Source organism: Naegleria gruberi (genome assembly GCF_000004985.1).
Source record: "Naegleria gruberi genomic scaffold NAEGRscaffold_26, whole genome shotgun sequence".
NCBI lineage: Eukaryota > Heterolobosea > Eutetramitea > Acrasida > Naegleriidae > Naegleria > Naegleria gruberi.
The window spans coordinates 338,179-354,704 of record NW_003163301.1 but is presented as its reverse complement, the minus strand read 5'-3'; the positions used below and the strand labels follow the sequence as shown (position 1 = coordinate 354,704).

The 16,526-nt window shown below is 33.4% G+C and overlaps 9 protein-coding genes across 9 annotated transcripts in view; 6 read left to right on the top strand and 3 right to left on the bottom strand.

Annotated features, from left to right (window-relative positions):
* Positions 1-256: 256 nt before the first annotated feature.
* Positions 257-646, top strand: NAEGRDRAFT_33894 (uncharacterized protein; the record flags this gene model as incomplete). The annotated part of the gene is made up of 1 exon (XM_002676817.1): positions 257-646. A coding segment is annotated over one exon (390 nt), but the record flags the coding sequence as incomplete, so codon positions are not given.
* A 654-nt stretch (positions 647-1,300) lies between these two features.
* NAEGRDRAFT_58167 (uncharacterized protein) lies at positions 1,301-4,642 on the bottom strand (the record flags this gene model as incomplete). The annotated part of the gene is made up of 2 exons (XM_002676722.1): positions 1,301-1,524; positions 1,837-4,642. The coding sequence occupies 2 exons, from the start codon at positions 4,640-4,642 to the stop codon at positions 1,301-1,303; spliced, it is 3,030 nt and encodes a 1,009-aa protein (XP_002676768.1).
* Positions 4,643-6,307: 1,665 nt separating this feature from the next.
* NAEGRDRAFT_79918 (uncharacterized protein) lies at positions 6,308-7,863 on the top strand. The gene is made up of 5 exons (XM_002676816.1): positions 6,308-6,691; positions 6,730-6,828; positions 6,879-7,187; positions 7,229-7,404; positions 7,449-7,863. The coding sequence occupies exons 1-5, from the start codon at positions 6,367-6,369 to the stop codon at positions 7,839-7,841; spliced, it is 1,302 nt and encodes a 433-aa protein (XP_002676862.1). The 5' UTR covers positions 6,308-6,366; the 3' UTR covers positions 7,842-7,863.
* Positions 7,864-7,970: 107 nt separating this feature from the next.
* Positions 7,971-8,949, bottom strand: NAEGRDRAFT_55789 (uncharacterized protein). The gene has a single exon (XM_002676721.1). The coding sequence runs from the start codon at positions 8,944-8,946 to the stop codon at positions 7,993-7,995; it is 954 nt and encodes a 317-aa protein (XP_002676767.1). The 5' UTR covers positions 8,947-8,949; the 3' UTR covers positions 7,971-7,992.
* A 732-nt stretch (positions 8,950-9,681) lies between these two features.
* On the top strand, positions 9,682-10,569 carry NAEGRDRAFT_79916 (uncharacterized protein). The gene is made up of 2 exons (XM_002676815.1): positions 9,682-10,212; positions 10,265-10,569. The coding sequence occupies exons 1-2, from the start codon at positions 9,687-9,689 to the stop codon at positions 10,348-10,350; spliced, it is 612 nt and encodes a 203-aa protein (XP_002676861.1). The 5' UTR covers positions 9,682-9,686; the 3' UTR covers positions 10,351-10,569.
* Positions 10,570-10,582: 13 nt separating this feature from the next.
* Positions 10,583-11,158, top strand: NAEGRDRAFT_68087 (uncharacterized protein; the record flags this gene model as incomplete). Its single annotated transcript, XM_002676814.1, has 1 exon — positions 10,583-11,158. One exon carries the CDS (start codon positions 10,583-10,585, stop codon positions 11,156-11,158), a length of 576 nt encoding a protein of 191 aa, XP_002676860.1.
* Positions 11,159-11,323: 165 nt separating this feature from the next.
* Positions 11,324-12,655, top strand: NAEGRDRAFT_49413 (uncharacterized protein; the record flags this gene model as incomplete). Its single annotated transcript, XM_002676813.1, has 1 exon — positions 11,324-12,655. One exon carries the CDS (start codon positions 11,324-11,326, stop codon positions 12,653-12,655), a length of 1,332 nt encoding a protein of 443 aa, XP_002676859.1.
* Positions 12,656-12,735: 80 nt separating this feature from the next.
* NAEGRDRAFT_49412 (uncharacterized protein) lies at positions 12,736-14,091 on the top strand (the record flags this gene model as incomplete). The annotated part of the gene is made up of 1 exon (XM_002676812.1): positions 12,736-14,091. One exon carries the CDS (start codon positions 12,736-12,738, stop codon positions 14,089-14,091), a length of 1,356 nt encoding a protein of 451 aa, XP_002676858.1.
* A 654-nt stretch (positions 14,092-14,745) lies between these two features.
* NAEGRDRAFT_79915 (uncharacterized protein) overlaps positions 14,746-16,526 on the bottom strand; it is a gene marked incomplete at both ends in the record, with an annotated part of 2,550 nt that continues 769 nt past the window's right edge. Inside the window, 2 exons of the mRNA XM_002676720.1 lie at positions 14,746-16,145; positions 16,263-16,461. Of these exons, the coding sequence (XP_002676766.1) occupies positions 14,746-16,145; positions 16,263-16,461 (1,599 nt within the window). The remainder of the gene's footprint in view (positions 16,146-16,262; positions 16,462-16,526) is intronic.

The following is a 16,526-nucleotide window of genomic DNA, read 5'->3' as shown; positions in this document are numbered from 1 at the left end:
GCCATCCACAATTCTCAATTCCTCCTCATTCAATCCAAATGCAAAACTCAAGCACGCACAAATTATTGACTTCGGAAGTGTAATAGCGCTAGCACAAATCATTTTTTGTTGTTTCGGAAGTGGAACACAAATTCTATTTTTAAATGTTTGTTACCTGTTCAACTTGTAAGGCAACAAGGAAACGTTGAGAAAATTAATTATGTATTAATAGAACATCAAACAGCGTTGTTTTTCAGGAATTTAAAAACAAAAAGAAATGACTGAATTCTTTGACCTTGGCAAACATTGTTGTGTGGAGACTTGTAGACAAAAAGACTTTTTACCCTTCACTTGTACTCATTGTAAGAAACATTTTTGTTCGGAACATCGTGAATGTGCCTCCCATCAGTGTGTTTATAATATTGATGAGGAATTGAAAAAGTCTCACATTCCTACCTGTCCTTTGTGTCAGGCTCTTGTGCCAAAGAGATTCCCACATGAGGATAATAATATTGTCATTGAGAGACATATTAGAAATGGTTGTAAAGTTGAGAGTGTAAAGAATTGTTGTGCATTTCATGATTGTAAAGAGGATCAAATGGTCAATTGTAACTTATGTTTGAAATCATTCTGTTCAGATCATAGACATGCTGATGATCATCAATGTACTCACAAACATCAACATAAGGAAATCAAAATTGAAAAGAAAAAGGAACCAAATGCTCTTTTAAAGAAACTTCATCAAGAAAGAACCAATGTAAATAATTCAAAGCTCAGTAATATCCCAGCTGTCAAATCTTCATCGACAGGTAATACGTCCTCAAGTAATGCCTCTCTTCCTTCTACATATATTGTACCATTGAAAAATAAGACACTAGATGATGCAGATTCCATCAAAACAACTGTATATTTAACACTTAATCAACCAAATGGAATACCAATGAAATTAAGCAAAATGTGGTCAATTGGTAAAACACTAGATATTTTGGCAGATTATGCAAAGATAAAGAATGTAAATAATAATCTCAATACTGCCCCAGAAGATAGACTCTCCATTTACAAAATTAATAATGGAATTTCTACTTTGGATATTTCAAAGCGAATCGGAGATGTACTTCAAAATGGTGATGTCCTTATTATGGACACAAAACGAAATATTGAAACATCAGAACAAAAACTGAATGAATTTTGTATCTCGGTCAATCCATGTGGTAAAGAAAGTTCTTCGTTTTTGGATAAGCTCAAGAGAAATTACAAGCAAATATTTACACAATAAATCAAACTTCCCTTTATTCTAAACTGTAATCTTCCTCCTCAATTCTTATTCAGATTCTTCTTCTGGATTTTTACTTGTGAGAGTTTTTGATTCTTGATCTGATTCATCACTAGATGAAATAATGATAATTTCCCTTTCATCACTGGAAGTAACAGAATTTCTCTTCTTCCTTTTACTATTGGAACCAGTATTAGAAGACTTAGTTATCCGAGTGCATGATGATGGATAGTGGTCTGATGATTCATCAGATTCTTCTTCATAATCTGAATCTGTTGAATCATCAGAAGGAACACCCTTGTGAAACTCATAATTTACTCTTTCGATGGACCTTTTCGGTCTATTGAGAGGTGGAGAAGATGGTGCAGTAATTGCTTGTTTCTTCTGATTCTTTCCAAGGCTTGTTTTCTTATTTGAAGAGGAAGAAACTTCGAACCTCCGTGATGTTCTCTTTGCAGGAGGCATGATAAGTTTTTTTAAGAATGAAATTTGGTCTTTCTTGTAGGTGAGAATCGAGAGAAATTCGAATTTTGAAGCAAGCCTATGAAAATCATATCACCATATTACAATAAATTAATCTTTACTTCCATTTCTGGTGTTATATTTCTTTAACACATCAAATTTTCTCTTTTTAGATTTTTGATCATCTTCCTTTTTCTTAGGTTCTGGAGCTGATCGTTTTGGTGAAGATTTCTTTTTTGGTGATGGCTCAACTCTTGGTTCACCAGTTGTGGTGTACAAGTTTGCAGGTTTAAGTTTTTCAAAAAGCTTGACGTCTTTTGTAATAGATTTCCTCTTTAAGGAATACATTTCCAAAACCTTTTCAATGTTAGCACTGAATAGAGATTCATTAGATTTTAGAGTTGATGCTGCACCATTTTCAATTAAACCCAAAATAGATTTAAGGCCAGTATTATCAGATCTCAAATTAACACCCTTTGGTTCGTCTTCACTGTCACTATATTCTACTTCGCCAAGCATGTGATTGCCTTCGCATTCTTTCTTGATATCATCCTCATTAATTTTGTCAAGTTTAGCAGCACAAACGATTTCATAAACATCAAGTCCAGGTCCTTTCTTCAATAAACCTTTTTTGATTGACTCTCCTGAATCATTGACAGTTATTGATGAGTTAATATTGTCTGCAGAAAATTTAAGGAATTTTTTGTGCGGTTTTCTGGTTGAGGCAACTGGAGTTTTGACAAAGTTTGGTTTTTTGGATTCAGTAACAATGTTATACACTGCTAGATCAATAATTTCTTGCTCTTCAGATGTTAACTCAATAGACAATCCCTTCTTCTCAAGTTCATAATTGATATAGTCGGTACATTTGGTTGTCATATCAGCTGCATCAGAAAGTAAAAGCATGGAGGAACGTGAAAAAACAAAGTTGTCACCAATCTCATTTTCTTTTTCGTCAAGTTCTACATCCTTAGATTTATCGTCATCACTTTTAGTGGATTTTGGTTGGTATGTGTCTTGTTTTTCATCTTCCATTTCAATAATCTCATTGTCACTATCGTCCTGTTTCAACATTCTAACAGCATCTTGCTGTCTTTTCTTTTGTTTGCTTGTTCTAACTCTAAGGTTCAAATTAGTCTTTGGACTTTTCTCATTGTTATCTAGAGGTTCTGAATCTTTTCTTTTTGGTTTTGGTGGCAGCTTGATTTTTTTATCAGAACCTGTTGGTGTATTGGAATTTGGGGTTGGTAGAGGAACATTTGCAGTTGAACTTGGAGGTGGAGGAATTTTGTGTTTAGGTTTCTTTGTAACTGTTGGTGGTTTTTTCCTGTTGCCACTACTAGTATTGTTTGGAGGTGGTACATGATGTTTCTTCTTATCACTAGCTCCATTTATGTGATTAGTAGGAGATGTTGACCTCACATTATGAGCATCATCTGAGATGGTTTCACTACTTTGTGCGTACATTGGAGGATATTTAGGATTTCTATAATATGGATCAGAAACATATGGAGAGTGATAAGAATGTGAACTATGTGGAGGTGTTGGAGTATTATACTCATCTTGATAATATGAATTACCTCTGTACCTCTCATCGTACTTGGAAGCGTAACTGGAATAGTGAGGAGATGGATATGTTGATGAATTGGTATAATTATATGAATCATGTGAATATGTAGGAGGTGCGTTATAGGTTGTAGCAGTTGTGGAAGGGTAACTGGAAGGATAGCTATAATCTGATGTTGTTCTGAACTGCTGAAGAGATTCCTTTTCCCTCTGTAACCTCATCATCATTTCATCCAGTGCTTTCCTTGAATTTGTTTTGAGAGGTTCACTAAATGCAGGTTTAGATGGTTCTGCATACGTTGATGGTGGTGTGGAGGTAGCCAAAGGTTGGGTATAAGAGGAAGGTGTTGTTGCATTAGCAACAGAAGAAGATGGTGTTGATGGATGTTCATTAGCCAATCTTGGTGAAGGTAGTGGAGGTGAAGGCGATCTTCTAGAAGAATTTGGTATTACCATGATAGATGACCTCATCGACAAAAACTTATCTTCCAACGAACCTGGTGGTCCACCTGTATTTCCTCCTCCTGAATGTTGATAATATGAAGAGGATGTATTGTTACTAGATGGATAGGTAGTTTGATACTGCTGCTGTTGATGTGCAGATGATGACGGAGAATTTAAATCGTGTGCATAATTAGTACTAGGTGGTGTAGATTGAAAATTTGGTGATTGTAAACCATAGTGGTGTGTTGATTTTGATAGATTAGGTGTACTAGTACTAGTTTTCATTGTTTTATATTGTGAGTCTTCTTCATCTGAAGATATCACTGTAACAGGAGTATTTTCTTCATAGGTTGTTCTCCTAGTAGGAGTTTGAACATTGTTACTGTTAGATATTGGTACACTAGTATTATTATAAGATGAATAGTTATTGCCTGTTTGATAATTGTATGAATGGTCTTGGGTATTGCCATAATTGTAGGATGGCTGTGAACTGGTAGTGGTTGCATTATGATAGTTATTGTTGGTATACGAGTTTTGATGGTAATGGGAATGGTGAGAAGTTGGAGTTGATTGGTGGTGTGAGAGATGGTGTGGAGAATGGTGATATGCTGCATTGTTATTGCTGCTAGATGCACCTGAAACCAAATCTGATCCATAGAGCGAAGATGAAGAGGAATGATAAATGACCGAAGATGAACCTCCATTCATTGAGCTATTAACAGCAGAAGAGTGATGATGGTGTGGAGAATGATGATATGCACTCTGATAATTGTTACTACTGCTGTTGCTGTTATAATAGCCATGTTGGGGATGATGATAGGAGGATGGTGTACTTGGAGATGGTGGCGCCTGATGATGACCACCATGTTGTTGTAAATAGGAGGTCGCAGAGTGAAGAGGAGGTAGAGGGTGATGCATTTGTTTCAAAATATAGAACGATCGTTCAAAACTGTACTAGACAGAAGTATTAGTTTCAGCCACAAGTGCTTGCAAAATTATTAATATAAATTAATCTGCTTGTTTGATGATAGTAAATGTTACAACAAACAAGAATGTAAATAGTACAAAGTAGAACGCTATTAAAATACACAATATTGTTGATAAGTAAAATTCCAACAAGAATAAAAATTGGTATTTGATGATGGTAGCCAATATATCTGATAAGAGGCAATTTCAACTTCACGTCAACTGTTGTTCACGATAGTGCTTGTTCTTGCTGTTTTGGGAGTGTTAATAATGAGCGTTTGTGATTCTTTTTTTTTGTGTTCTTTTCCAAATTAATCCTGATAAAGACACAAAACGAAAACCATTTCGTGGCATTATTTAACGGAGGGACATGTTGATGATGTTTAACAATTAATAGATGATTATCAATAATAACAACAACGCGATGATGATGTAATTTATGATAGTCATCGTGATATTAGCATTGTATGTTGAAATTGTTGTTCCAAATATTGCAGTTGAGTTGTTTGGTTTGGTATATATCGATATCCAAGTATAGATCATTCAAAGGATGGTTGTGTTCGCAAGAAAAACAAATTCAATCAATTCATTAGATTTAAAATACTTACAATTAGAAAAGTATTATGGACCAATAGCAGCAATACTCTTTTGGAAGACTTTGATGAGTGCTATCTTTTACTTTTAGGGTGGTAGAACTATTGGATGATGAGTGGTGTTTTCCTCTGTTACTACTACTAATAGTTTCAGCTAGACTCTAGCAATTGTTGTTTTAATCAGTAAATGATGAAAATATCAGAATAATAATAGCAATTACTTCTTCGTGTCCAATATGCAAAATATTTTCTAAAGGCTTTTTCCCAAGTACTAACTAAATGGTTCTATTAAAGAGAACTATTAGGACAATAACTTCCTTGAAGCTAATGATGATGATATGAATACTCTACAGAACAGTGAGAAGATAGACACTAGAATCTTCACTTTTAAAGATGTATTCTGATTGTAGAATTTTTTTGGAGAGTAAAAAGACATTGATTTTGTTGGTTCAAAGATGTTTTATAATGACGAACAAAAGTAAACCGGGAATCATACCCAAATTAGTCAAATCGCTTGGCGGACGAAATTTGCGAGTGATCCATATTGCACAGTAGTGGCAAATCTCTGGATAAGGCTCATACCAATGATCACAAAATCATCACTCCCAAGGTTATGAATGCAAATTAAAAACAATAAGGAATTATATCTCATGACATTTTCAATTCCAACTCACTAAGAACATAATTATGATGGTTTGATTTCCTTAGCAAATTTTGATGCCTTTGGATTTGCGCTTGCAACATACAACACGAACATTAATTTCCCTTTAATAATAAGGATGGAATTTTAATCTAAAATGATGATGAAAATGCAAAAGGGTCCAAAATTGTTAGCCGTGATGATGTGACTCTCTGTTCCGGCTCACTTAAAGCAAAGCTGTACTAGAAATCGATTCTGCTTCAACAGCATAGACGTGCACAAACTGCTTGTTGTTATCCTCTTCCAATGAGATTAGAAGTATAAGGACTCCTTATTGTTTTTGCCACACATTGTGGATTCTTTTGGAATATTACAAAAAACACGCCAATTTCCATTTCACTCCACAAACCAACAGAATCTTCTCAACGACAAACACAAAAAAAATGATCCACAATAGGTTTCATCATTTATCTCAAATTTACTCGGTGATGGATTCAGGATTGAATCAGACAACGAATGGCACCGATACACATAATATGGCAGAATTTTATTCATTTCTATTGACGATACATCCGATCGGATTGGGTGTGATATTTACTACTATTAATTGGTTGTTCACAACATTGGGAGCAGCTGCTTGCTTCTTTTTTATTTGTTGTTCGGGGAGATCTAATAAGTTTTATACTACAGTGATGGAATTATTGTTTGGATTGGGAGGTGGTATTATGTTGGCAGCTTCTTTCTTCAGTTTATTGTTGCCTGCTGCAGGTAAGTTGAGAGTGACAGAATTGACCAAATTTCTTTAGAATTGAGTGAAAAACAATATGGAGAATATATTTCAGTGTTACCTGTATTTGGAGGATTTACAATTGGAATTTTATTCTTTATTATATTTGATATTGGAGGTTAGTAGATTGGAATTGCATTATAATTATGACATTATTCCAATCAATAGTTGATTATTTAAATGATTTTGTTGAAAAGAAAAAGAAACAATATGATAGGGAGTTACAGATATTGGAGGAACAAGAGGCTGCAGCAGTGGAACCAATAATGTCATCAGCGTCTCTAACAGAAGTAACATCAACAACATCTGTAATTGAAATGAAAGATTCTAACAATATTGAAATTAAAATTGAAGAAAAAGCAGCAGAAGTTCCACCTAAAAGGAAAGCAAATTGGAAGAGTAAATTGAGTTCACTATTGGTGAAATTTAGAAGATCATTCCTTTTAATGTTATCCATGACTATTCACAATTTACCAGGTATGTATTCAATTCTTTCAAAACATAACAATTTCCAAAAGAGGGTATTGTTGTCGGAGTTGCATTCGGATCTATTTCAAACGAAACAAATAAGAATGGTATTTCAATTTCAAATGCTGTCAGTTTGAGTTTGGGTGTTGGAATTCAAAATATTCCTGAAGGGCTTTCTGTGTCACTTCCTCTTGTTAGAGATGGTGCAGGTTATTGGAAATCATTTGTAAGTATTAAAAAATAGTTCATTAATTTGGAATATCTCTTCAGTTTATTGGAAGTGCTAGTGCTTTAGTGGAAATTTTAGGAGGTCTTATTGGATCTGGATTAGTTACTGTATCTGAATCAATATTACCATATGCCTTATCATTTGCTAGTGCTTGTATGATTTTTGTAGTTGTGAGTGAATTAATTCCTGAAACTATTTCAAAACATGATCATTCTTCTGGTGAGGAATCTGAACCTAAATCAGATCTTGTTGCAGCAACAAAATTAGAGGAAGGTACTTTAAATTCTACTTCTCAATTGGAAATTTTTGAAAAAACTCCTGATGTTTTGGTACCAAGAAAAAAGCAAAAGTTTTATAAGTTGACCAGTAGAATAGGATTGGCTGGATTCTTTGTTGGTTTCATTATCATGATGATCTTAGATCTCGTGCTATAATTAATGAGTAAATTTTATTATTACCAAAGATGAGTTTTTATTGGATTGTCATATTGCAAAAAAAGTATTCTAGTCAATTAAGATACCTTCCAAAAGAGATAATATTTGAAAAAGGAAAAGTTCTGATTTAGGATATTTACAAAATTTTAATTTACAGGAAGAGTTCTGGATGCTTTCTCTTAAAGCTATCAAAAGTATTCTTCATCAACATGGCAATAGTCATTGGACCAACACCACGTGGAACTGGAGTTGCAGCAGCAGCAACTTTCTTCAAATCATCATTGAACTTGACATCACCAACCAATCTGTAACCAACCTTCTTTGTACTGTCATCAACAGCATTAATACCAACATCAATGACAATAGCACCTTGCTTAATCCATTCAGGTTGAACAAATTCAGTTTGACCACAACAAGCAACTACAATATCAGCTTCCTTAACCTTTTGTGGAACATCCTTTGAATATGAGTGAACAACTTGAACAGAACAGTTCAACTTGTGCAACAAGAGGAGAGACATTGGAATACCAACAATATTACTTCTACCAATAACAATAGCATTAGATCCTTCCAATTTTCTATTCAATACCTTGGCAGTTCTCTTAATTAAATCCAAACATCCAGCAGGTGTACATGGAATAAATGTTGGTTCTCTACCACGCATGGCTAATCTACCAATATTATAAACTGATAATCCATCAACATCTTTTTCAAGGCTAACAGATGACAATACTTGTTCTTCATTAATGTGTTTTGGAAGTGGTAATTGAATTAAAATACCGTTCACATTATCATCTTGATTGTACTTTTGAATAACTTCAATAACTTGTTCAGTAGTGGTACTATCAGCATCAGCAAAAGTAGTTTCAAAACTATTCATTCCCAATCCAACACAAGTCTTCTTCTTCATTGAAACATAGGTTTGTGAATCCTTTCTTTCTCCGACAAGGATAACAGCAAGACCTGGTTTTTTAACATCAGTAACACCATCCTTTTCTTGTTTTTCTACAACATTCTTAATGCTTGTGGCAATTTCTTGTTTGATTTCATCAGAAATTTGTTGACCGTCAATTAAATGAAATTGGTGTGGGGCTTCTTGGGACATTTTTTTTGTTGAATTATCGTGATGGAGAATTGAAAAATTCCACGTGGCTTGTTTGTCATCATTATCAGCAGCAGCAACAGCATTGCCACAATCAAGGAATGAGGATGAGAATATGGCCTGTTGATTATTGTTGTTATTTAAATAATTTAATTGATTGGATGATGGAGAGGATGGAGAGAATGCTGATGAATTAAAGGTATGAAAGTGCCTCGAATGACAAGCGTTGGAAAATACTGTTCGGAGCAAGTGTTGTTTCTTGTGTAGTAAAATCATTTTTTTATGATTTGATGAAGTAGTGATTGCACTGTTAATCAATTATATTGGTGGTGGTGAAGTAGTAGATTGAGAAGATTCTTTCTTTTTGAATATATTTACATTAGGAACTTATTGTCATCTTTGTGAAAAACAATGAAGACACTTGCTTAAAAAAGGACAGCTCTTAAGAGAGTGCCTTTCATAAAGAGAAGGTTTTTTAAAATTTCAAAACACTCTATTCCAGCTTAATTGATTTACAAACGTTCCATTTTGAGAATCCGCAACTACGGCGGAGCAATATTTCAAAAGAAAATGCACTTCGTAATATTCAACATTGAAATAATGTGATTAATTTTGAATGTGAAAATGGTGAAGAAATGGATAATGCAAATCCATTGGATGGTGATTCTTATATGCTATGTGATTCCATTGTACGGTGTTTTGGAGTCAATCAAAAATTGTTTGTCATCTTCGGAAAGAAAAAAATGTTCAAACGACTAATTCATGGTTATTCACAATTATTAATTGAACATCCAGTGAAAACAAAATCTGTAACATGTGGGGTGATAACATCACTCGGAGATGCCATCACTCAAAATATTGTGAATAAGACATCATCTTCCGATAATCATTCCCTTATTAGATCATGTAAAATGTTTGCTTATGGTTGTTTTCTTGGACCTATTATTCATAATTGGTTGAAATTATTGGAAGTTGTTTTTCCTATTGCACATAATGCAACCACTCGACAAAAATTCATTACCACACTGAAAAGAGTTGGATTTGAAATTACAATTTATTCACCATTTATTACAAGTTTTTTTTATTCTGTGAATACGACAATTGATTATTATTATCCTGATGAAAAGACACCTGATTTTATTAATGAACAGAGATTGAGAGGTGATTCTTTAGTTAGTGTGTTAAAATCAAAGATTGAGAGAGATTTGGTGGACACTTATTCTGTGAGTGTTAGATTTTGGCCTTTTGTACAAACTTTGAATTATTTTTGTAAGTGATTGTTTTTTTGTAATGAATTATTGAATCATTTTTGTGTTAATAGTCACTCCACTGATATATAGACCTCTGGTAATTAATTTTATTTCAGTGGGATGGAATGCATTTCTATGTTCGAAACAGCAACAATGAGATTTTGTAAAATATTTTGAATTTTTGAGTAAATTATTTGCAGTAAACTATAACGAATGTATTCTAAAGGTAAAAGGAAATGTAATAATTGGCCAATAATAATTGTCATTGTAAAATGCAATTTAAATTGTGTCGTTGTTTAGAAAGTACGATTTTGTCCATCTTCAAGTATGGAATCATTTCAAGTTTAATTTCCAGCAATACAAATTCCAACAATTTGAAAAAAATTGAAATGAGATCACTCACCATCCTTCTTATTATCTTTTACATCTTTTATTTATTTAACAGTTCTGTTAATGGTCAACTTGGAAAATGTCAAAGAGTTAACACTAAACAAGATTTCAAGCTTGATAATTATTTAGGTGTTTGGTATGAAATTGCCAGATTTGATTCATCATTCGAAAAGAATGGTATTTGTTCGAAAGCAAACTATACCATCAATCCATCAGATTCATCCAAAATTATTGTCACCAATTCAGAATATATCAATGGCCAATATTCGCAAGCAATTGGAGAAGCATATTGTCCACATCCAGAACAAGATCCAGCCAAATTATTAGTTTCATTTGGACATCAACCATTTGCCGGTCCATATTGGGTTGTTGACACTGATTACAAAACTTATTCAATGGTATTTTCATGTGTAAATATATTGGGAGTTTATCATATTGAATATGCTTGGATTTTAGCTAGACAACCATCATTGAATACTAATTTATTGACAGATATCATGTCAAGATGGAAATCTTTGGATGTTGACATTTCAAAGTTTAAATTAACCAAACAAGTCAATTGCCAACAACCTTAATAAATTGTTCAATCTTTCCTCATCACATCTAACATACTCAACAGAAAGTTTCTACAACAATCAATCATCTTAAAATCATCAACATTTCATTGTTCATTCGTAAAATACGCAACATTTTCAAAGAGTTCACTGTTCTCAAATTTGAAACTAAGAAAACACAAAAAAATGTCCTCAAGCAATAACTGCCACTACAATCAAGATGCTCAAAGATCTTGTTTTCTTTCATTTGGTAATAATGAATTTGGTCAGTTAGCAACTGGTGATTCAATGATTAGAAAATTAGATCAGATGGCTAGAGTTTCCCTCCCGAGTGGTTTCTCCCTTGAATGTATTCGTACTGGATACTTTCATACCATTGTAGTGGGAAGGGATAGTAAGAGTGATAGTCAATATTGTATTCTCTCATCAGGGTCTAATAATTCGGGACAATTGGCTCAATCCATTAATACAATGCAATCATTTGATTTGAAAGTTATTAGGGATTTTAAATGTTTAGGTTCGATTAAAGCAATTGAATGTGGTTCTAATTTTACAATGGCTTTGTCTAAGGATAATAAGTTATCTGCATGGGGTGATAATTGTAATGGCCAATCTGGATTGAAAAATTGGATTGAGGTTACAATTCCTAATCCAGTTCCTTTAAAGCTATTAAAACAAGATGATGGAAATGATGAAGTTATTGCGAAGGTTGTTTGTGGTTTTGATCATACTGCTTTGATTTGTGAGAGTGGAAATGTCTATTGCACTGGAAAGAATAATTTTGATGAGTTGGGTGTTGAAAGAGCTCAACATCACAACAATAATATTAACATTTTTAGAAGAATGAAGGGAATGGAGAAGTTTATTCAACCATCAGAGAAGATTACTCAATGGGCATTTGGTGAAGATCATTCATTGATAGTTGTTAGCGATGAGAAGGGAGATCGTCTCTTTGCTATCGGATCCAATAGAAATGGAATGGCTGGAGCAGGTAAAGATGTAGTTATTCTCAATGAATTTAAGCAGATTGACATACCTTCTACCTCACGAATTGCAAAAGTTGTATGTGGTGAAAAGCACAGTGCTGTATTGACAGTCGATGGTGAATTGTTCATGACAGGAAAGAATTCTGAGCTACAACTTGGATTACCAACCATTAATACATATTACAAATTCACACAAGTTTACATTCATGATACATTTATTGGGGATGTTTTCTTGGGAGATAATTACACTATTGCTATTTCTAAAAAGAATAGAAATGTAATGTTTGGAACTGGAAGAGGTTTCAGAAATTCTGGTAATGTGATTTCATCCCTAAATAAGCTATCAACATTTGAGAGAATTGACTTTAGTAAGCATCAAGATCTTCACATTAACTCAGTTGCTTGTGGAGGAATGCACACAATATTTTACAGAGATGACAAGCTTTTTGATGGCTCAACAGCTGACAATTTCAAATCATCTCTTAAAAGTTCAAACTGCAAACCATTATCAGATATTTCTTTCATATTTTAATTGTAATTTACCAAAAATCAATTCATCATTGTAAATAAATTTATAATTTTTAAAAAAGTTCAAAAATTCAAACTAAAAAAATGAACAAATTGATCACAAGGGCAATATTTTCAATCCATCATCATAGAAAGAATGGATTTTTGATACCTTTTACCTGTGGAAAAACAATTTCATCACTCCGAAGCTTTCACATCAATCAGAAGAATAATAATCAATCAGGACAAGCGAATAATGAAAATATTCAAAATCATATCCAAGCCTATCAACAAGGTTTATTGTTATTACGTCAGAATCAAATTCCGAAAGCCAAAGAATTATTTGAACTATCAGCTCGTGATAATAATGTGGATGCTTTATTCATGTTGGGAAATATGTACTTGCTTGGATTGGGAGAAGAATTCGCACAAGATTTGGATAAATCACTTGAATATTTTGAGAAATTACATGAATTAAATTATTTGGAAGCTGAATGTTATCTTGGATATATTTATGAAAGCAAAGGAGAGTTGGAGAAGGCATTTGACTGGTATTTAAAATCTTCAAAGAAGGGAGTTAGGGATGCTTTGTTTAATGTTGGATTAGCTTTTTATAATGGAAGAGGAACAAGTCAAAATTTTGAAAATGCAATTGAGAATTTTACAAAAGCTGGCGAAATAGGACATGCCAAAGCTCAGCAACAATTAGGATTCATGTACTATTATGGTACCGGATGTGAACAAGATTATGTCAAGTCTTATGAATGGCATTCTAAAGCAGCTCAAAATGGTGTACCTGAATCACAATCTACTGTTGCATTCATGCTTTTACATGGGCAAGGTGTTGAAAAGGATCCAAAACAAGCATTTGATTGGTTTACAAAGAATGGAGATGCAGAATCACAGTTCCAACTCGGTCTCATGTATCACTATGGTAATGGTATTGAAACAAATACTGAAAAATCTCTTGAACATTTGAATAACGCAAGCAATCAGGGTCATCCATTAGCTCAGGAATTTCTTGGAGAAATGTACTTATTTGGTTTAGGCGTAGAAAAAGATTACAAGAAGAGTTTGGAGTTATTCCTGAATGCTGCTCACAGTGGACAATCACCACAATCCATCTTTAATATTGGCTTCATCTATCAGGAGGGAATGGGGGTTGAAAGAAACTTGGACAAATCACTCGAATGGTATTCTCAAGTCTCAGAAAATCCAGTAGCTCAATATAATGTGGGAGCAATTTATGCAGAAAGGGAAGACCTTGATAAGGCATACGAATGGTATCTGAAATCAGCTGAAAATGACTATGTCGATGCACAATATAATGTTGGATGTTTGTGTGCTCAAGGTAAGGGTACTCCAAGAAACGATAGAAAAGCTCTTGAATGGATAACAAAGGCAGCTGAGGCAGGACATGAAAATGCAAATAGAATTTTGAATCAAATCAATAAGAAATAACTATTAATTCCCTTAATGAAATACCCTCTTTATTTGTTGTGTTTAAATATCCTTAGCCAAGAAATACATTGCCATGAATAGAATCCATTGAGGTGTAACTAGTAATCGCTTCCAAATGTTGTCTTTTTGCTTTTTTGATCCTCTTCCTCCAATAATTATGAACACTAAACCATTTAGAAAATTTAAATTGTTTACAAAATTGCAAACATCTGGAGAAACAACAAATAGCTCCCTCCCGAAAATAGAAACACTCTTTTGCCCTAAACCATGTGCAATTAAAAGAGCAGAGTTAGCCACCAGAGAAACAGTAACTAGATGCCAACACGAATGCAATACAAGAGTAGGTTCTGTTTCTAATTTGTCTTGATTGTGAGAATTGAGTAAAGGGGTGACTATATCTTGTCCTCCTAATAATCAAATTGTTCAATTTCATTTCAAACCATTTACCTACCAAGGAAAGTGTGGATGGCGGCTGTCAGAGCACAAACTGTACCACTAGCAAATGTGTAAGGTCTTTGTATTGGCATTTTTTGTTTTTAAATAAATCGTTATTGCTAATTCCCGTGACATACAGAAACGGAGTTGAATCGATTTCAAACCCGAGGGGAATGGAGTCAATCCTAATAAAGACATAATTTTGTGTGGAAAGTAAATTTAATAGTTTTCTTCATAGGTTCCTTTCAGATACAAGTATAGAGATTGATTAGAAGTAGGTTTTCCATTAAATGGATCATAACAAGGCAATTGAGGGAGCAACTTATCAATAACTCTACTTATAAATTCCAAAACATTATCGAATGGAAGTCCAATAGATTTCAATTGTTCAATACTGTCAGATTCCCATACTACCAATTCTCTTACACCATAGGTATATCCTCCAATGAATGTTTCTTCACCTGTTTCACAATCGGTCAATTTAAATAGGTGATTGCCTTCATATCCATCATGTCCATAATAAAAATGTTCTTTCACTTGAAAATCAGATGTCCAACTCTTATCATTGAATTTTAGTGTGAAATCAGTATGAATATTACGTAAGTAATTCCTATTAAATCTAACAACATGTGAAATCCCAACAACATTTGAAATTACAATCTCATTCTCCTTAATTTCTGTTGTTTCCATTTTAGATACCATGTAAGAATATGTCCTCTCAATTACATTAATCATTACATCCAAACATTCAAGTCTATATGATTCTGCCACTCTTAGTATTGGCATTTCTAAAATTTCATGTCGAATATCTAGATCTTCATTAGAGGTATAATCACAACAATTTACCTCTTCATCCTCAGCAAAATCAAACATTGTATTATAAGTTCTACGTGGTTGAAAATTGAGATGCCTTTTTAAGAATTCAAATAAATCCTCAAATTGGAAATATTCTGAGAATGCCATAAAAAACTCTGAATTCTTTTCATATTCCTCTACAGTACAATCAGTATCTTCCTCTTCACTCCCATTAAATCTGAATACAATTATACTTTTCTTGGATGGATCAATATTAAACTTTTTCCAATCAAACTTTGAATTGCCCGATTCAACATTTGTATAAACATACTCATCTTCTGTATAAGAGAGACAAAATTTCAATCTCAATGATACCTCTTGTTCGAGATGAACAGTAACCTCAAAGCTCATACAAATATCACTCGCATACTCAAATGAAATAATGTCGATAAAAGGTTGAAATTGTTGCCTTTTCATCAACTCTCTATTTTTGAAAACATCACAATAGGACGACAATCCAAAACAATGATACAAGCCTGTAATCCATGTTCTCAATTTTACAAACCATTCATCTCTTTGTTCAAATTTATCTAGGAAAAATTGTTGCAAATTAAAACAAATGAAAAAGTGTTGTATTGCATGTTCCGATCTTAGCAAAACACTCCAATCCTTACAGACAAGTAAGCAAGAAAAAAGATCCTTAAATTCCAAGTAGGAAAGAATATTTGCAAGACAATCATTACATAATGCTTCAATAGTAAAAGTAGCATCAAGTTTTGTCTTTTTGATTTGGTGAGAAGCTGAACCACCATCGTACGAAGAGGCTAATCGTTTCATTTTTTCAAGAGAATTTGTATTGGAGTTTACAAAGATAACAAGTTCATGAATTTAATGTCTCTTTCCTGTTAATTTGGAGAGAAGGTTCTTTACATTCTTTTCACTCTTAGCACTTTTAGTTGTGGTTGGGGTTGGAGTTGGAACATTTTCATTCTTTGGAACACTAACTAGTTCAATATCTGTGACTTGTGACAAAAGATCTGTTTTCAATTTTGGAGATTCAAATGATTCACTCTTTGGATTCTTTCTATCTAATCCTACATTGATAATTGAAGCTGGAATTAAATTTGCATCTTTCAAAGTCTGAGATAGGTCATCAAATCTTTTGATTGGTGGTGCAATGTACATGTAAATTGGTGTCTCTTGAT

Coding starts and splice junctions, on each gene's coding strand:
- NAEGRDRAFT_79918 (XM_002676816.1), top strand. CDS start 6,367: ATGATCCACAATAGGTTTCATCATTTATCTCAAATTTACTCGGTGATG. Junction 6,692..6,729: donor TTTATTGTTGCCTGCTGCAG/GTAAGTTGAGAG, acceptor AAATTTCTTTAG/AATTGAGTGAAAAACAATAT. Junction 7,188..7,228: donor GACTATTCACAATTTACCAG/GTATGTATTCAA, acceptor AATTTCCAAAAG/AGGGTATTGTTGTCGGAGTT.
- NAEGRDRAFT_55789 (XM_002676721.1), bottom strand. CDS start 8,946: ATGTCCCAAGAAGCCCCACACCAATTTCATTTAATTGACGGTCAACAA.
- NAEGRDRAFT_79916 (XM_002676815.1), top strand. CDS start 9,687: ATGTTCAAACGACTAATTCATGGTTATTCACAATTATTAATTGAACAT. Junction 10,213..10,264: donor ACAAACTTTGAATTATTTTT/GTAAGTGATTGT, acceptor TTGTGTTAATAG/TCACTCCACTGATATATAGA.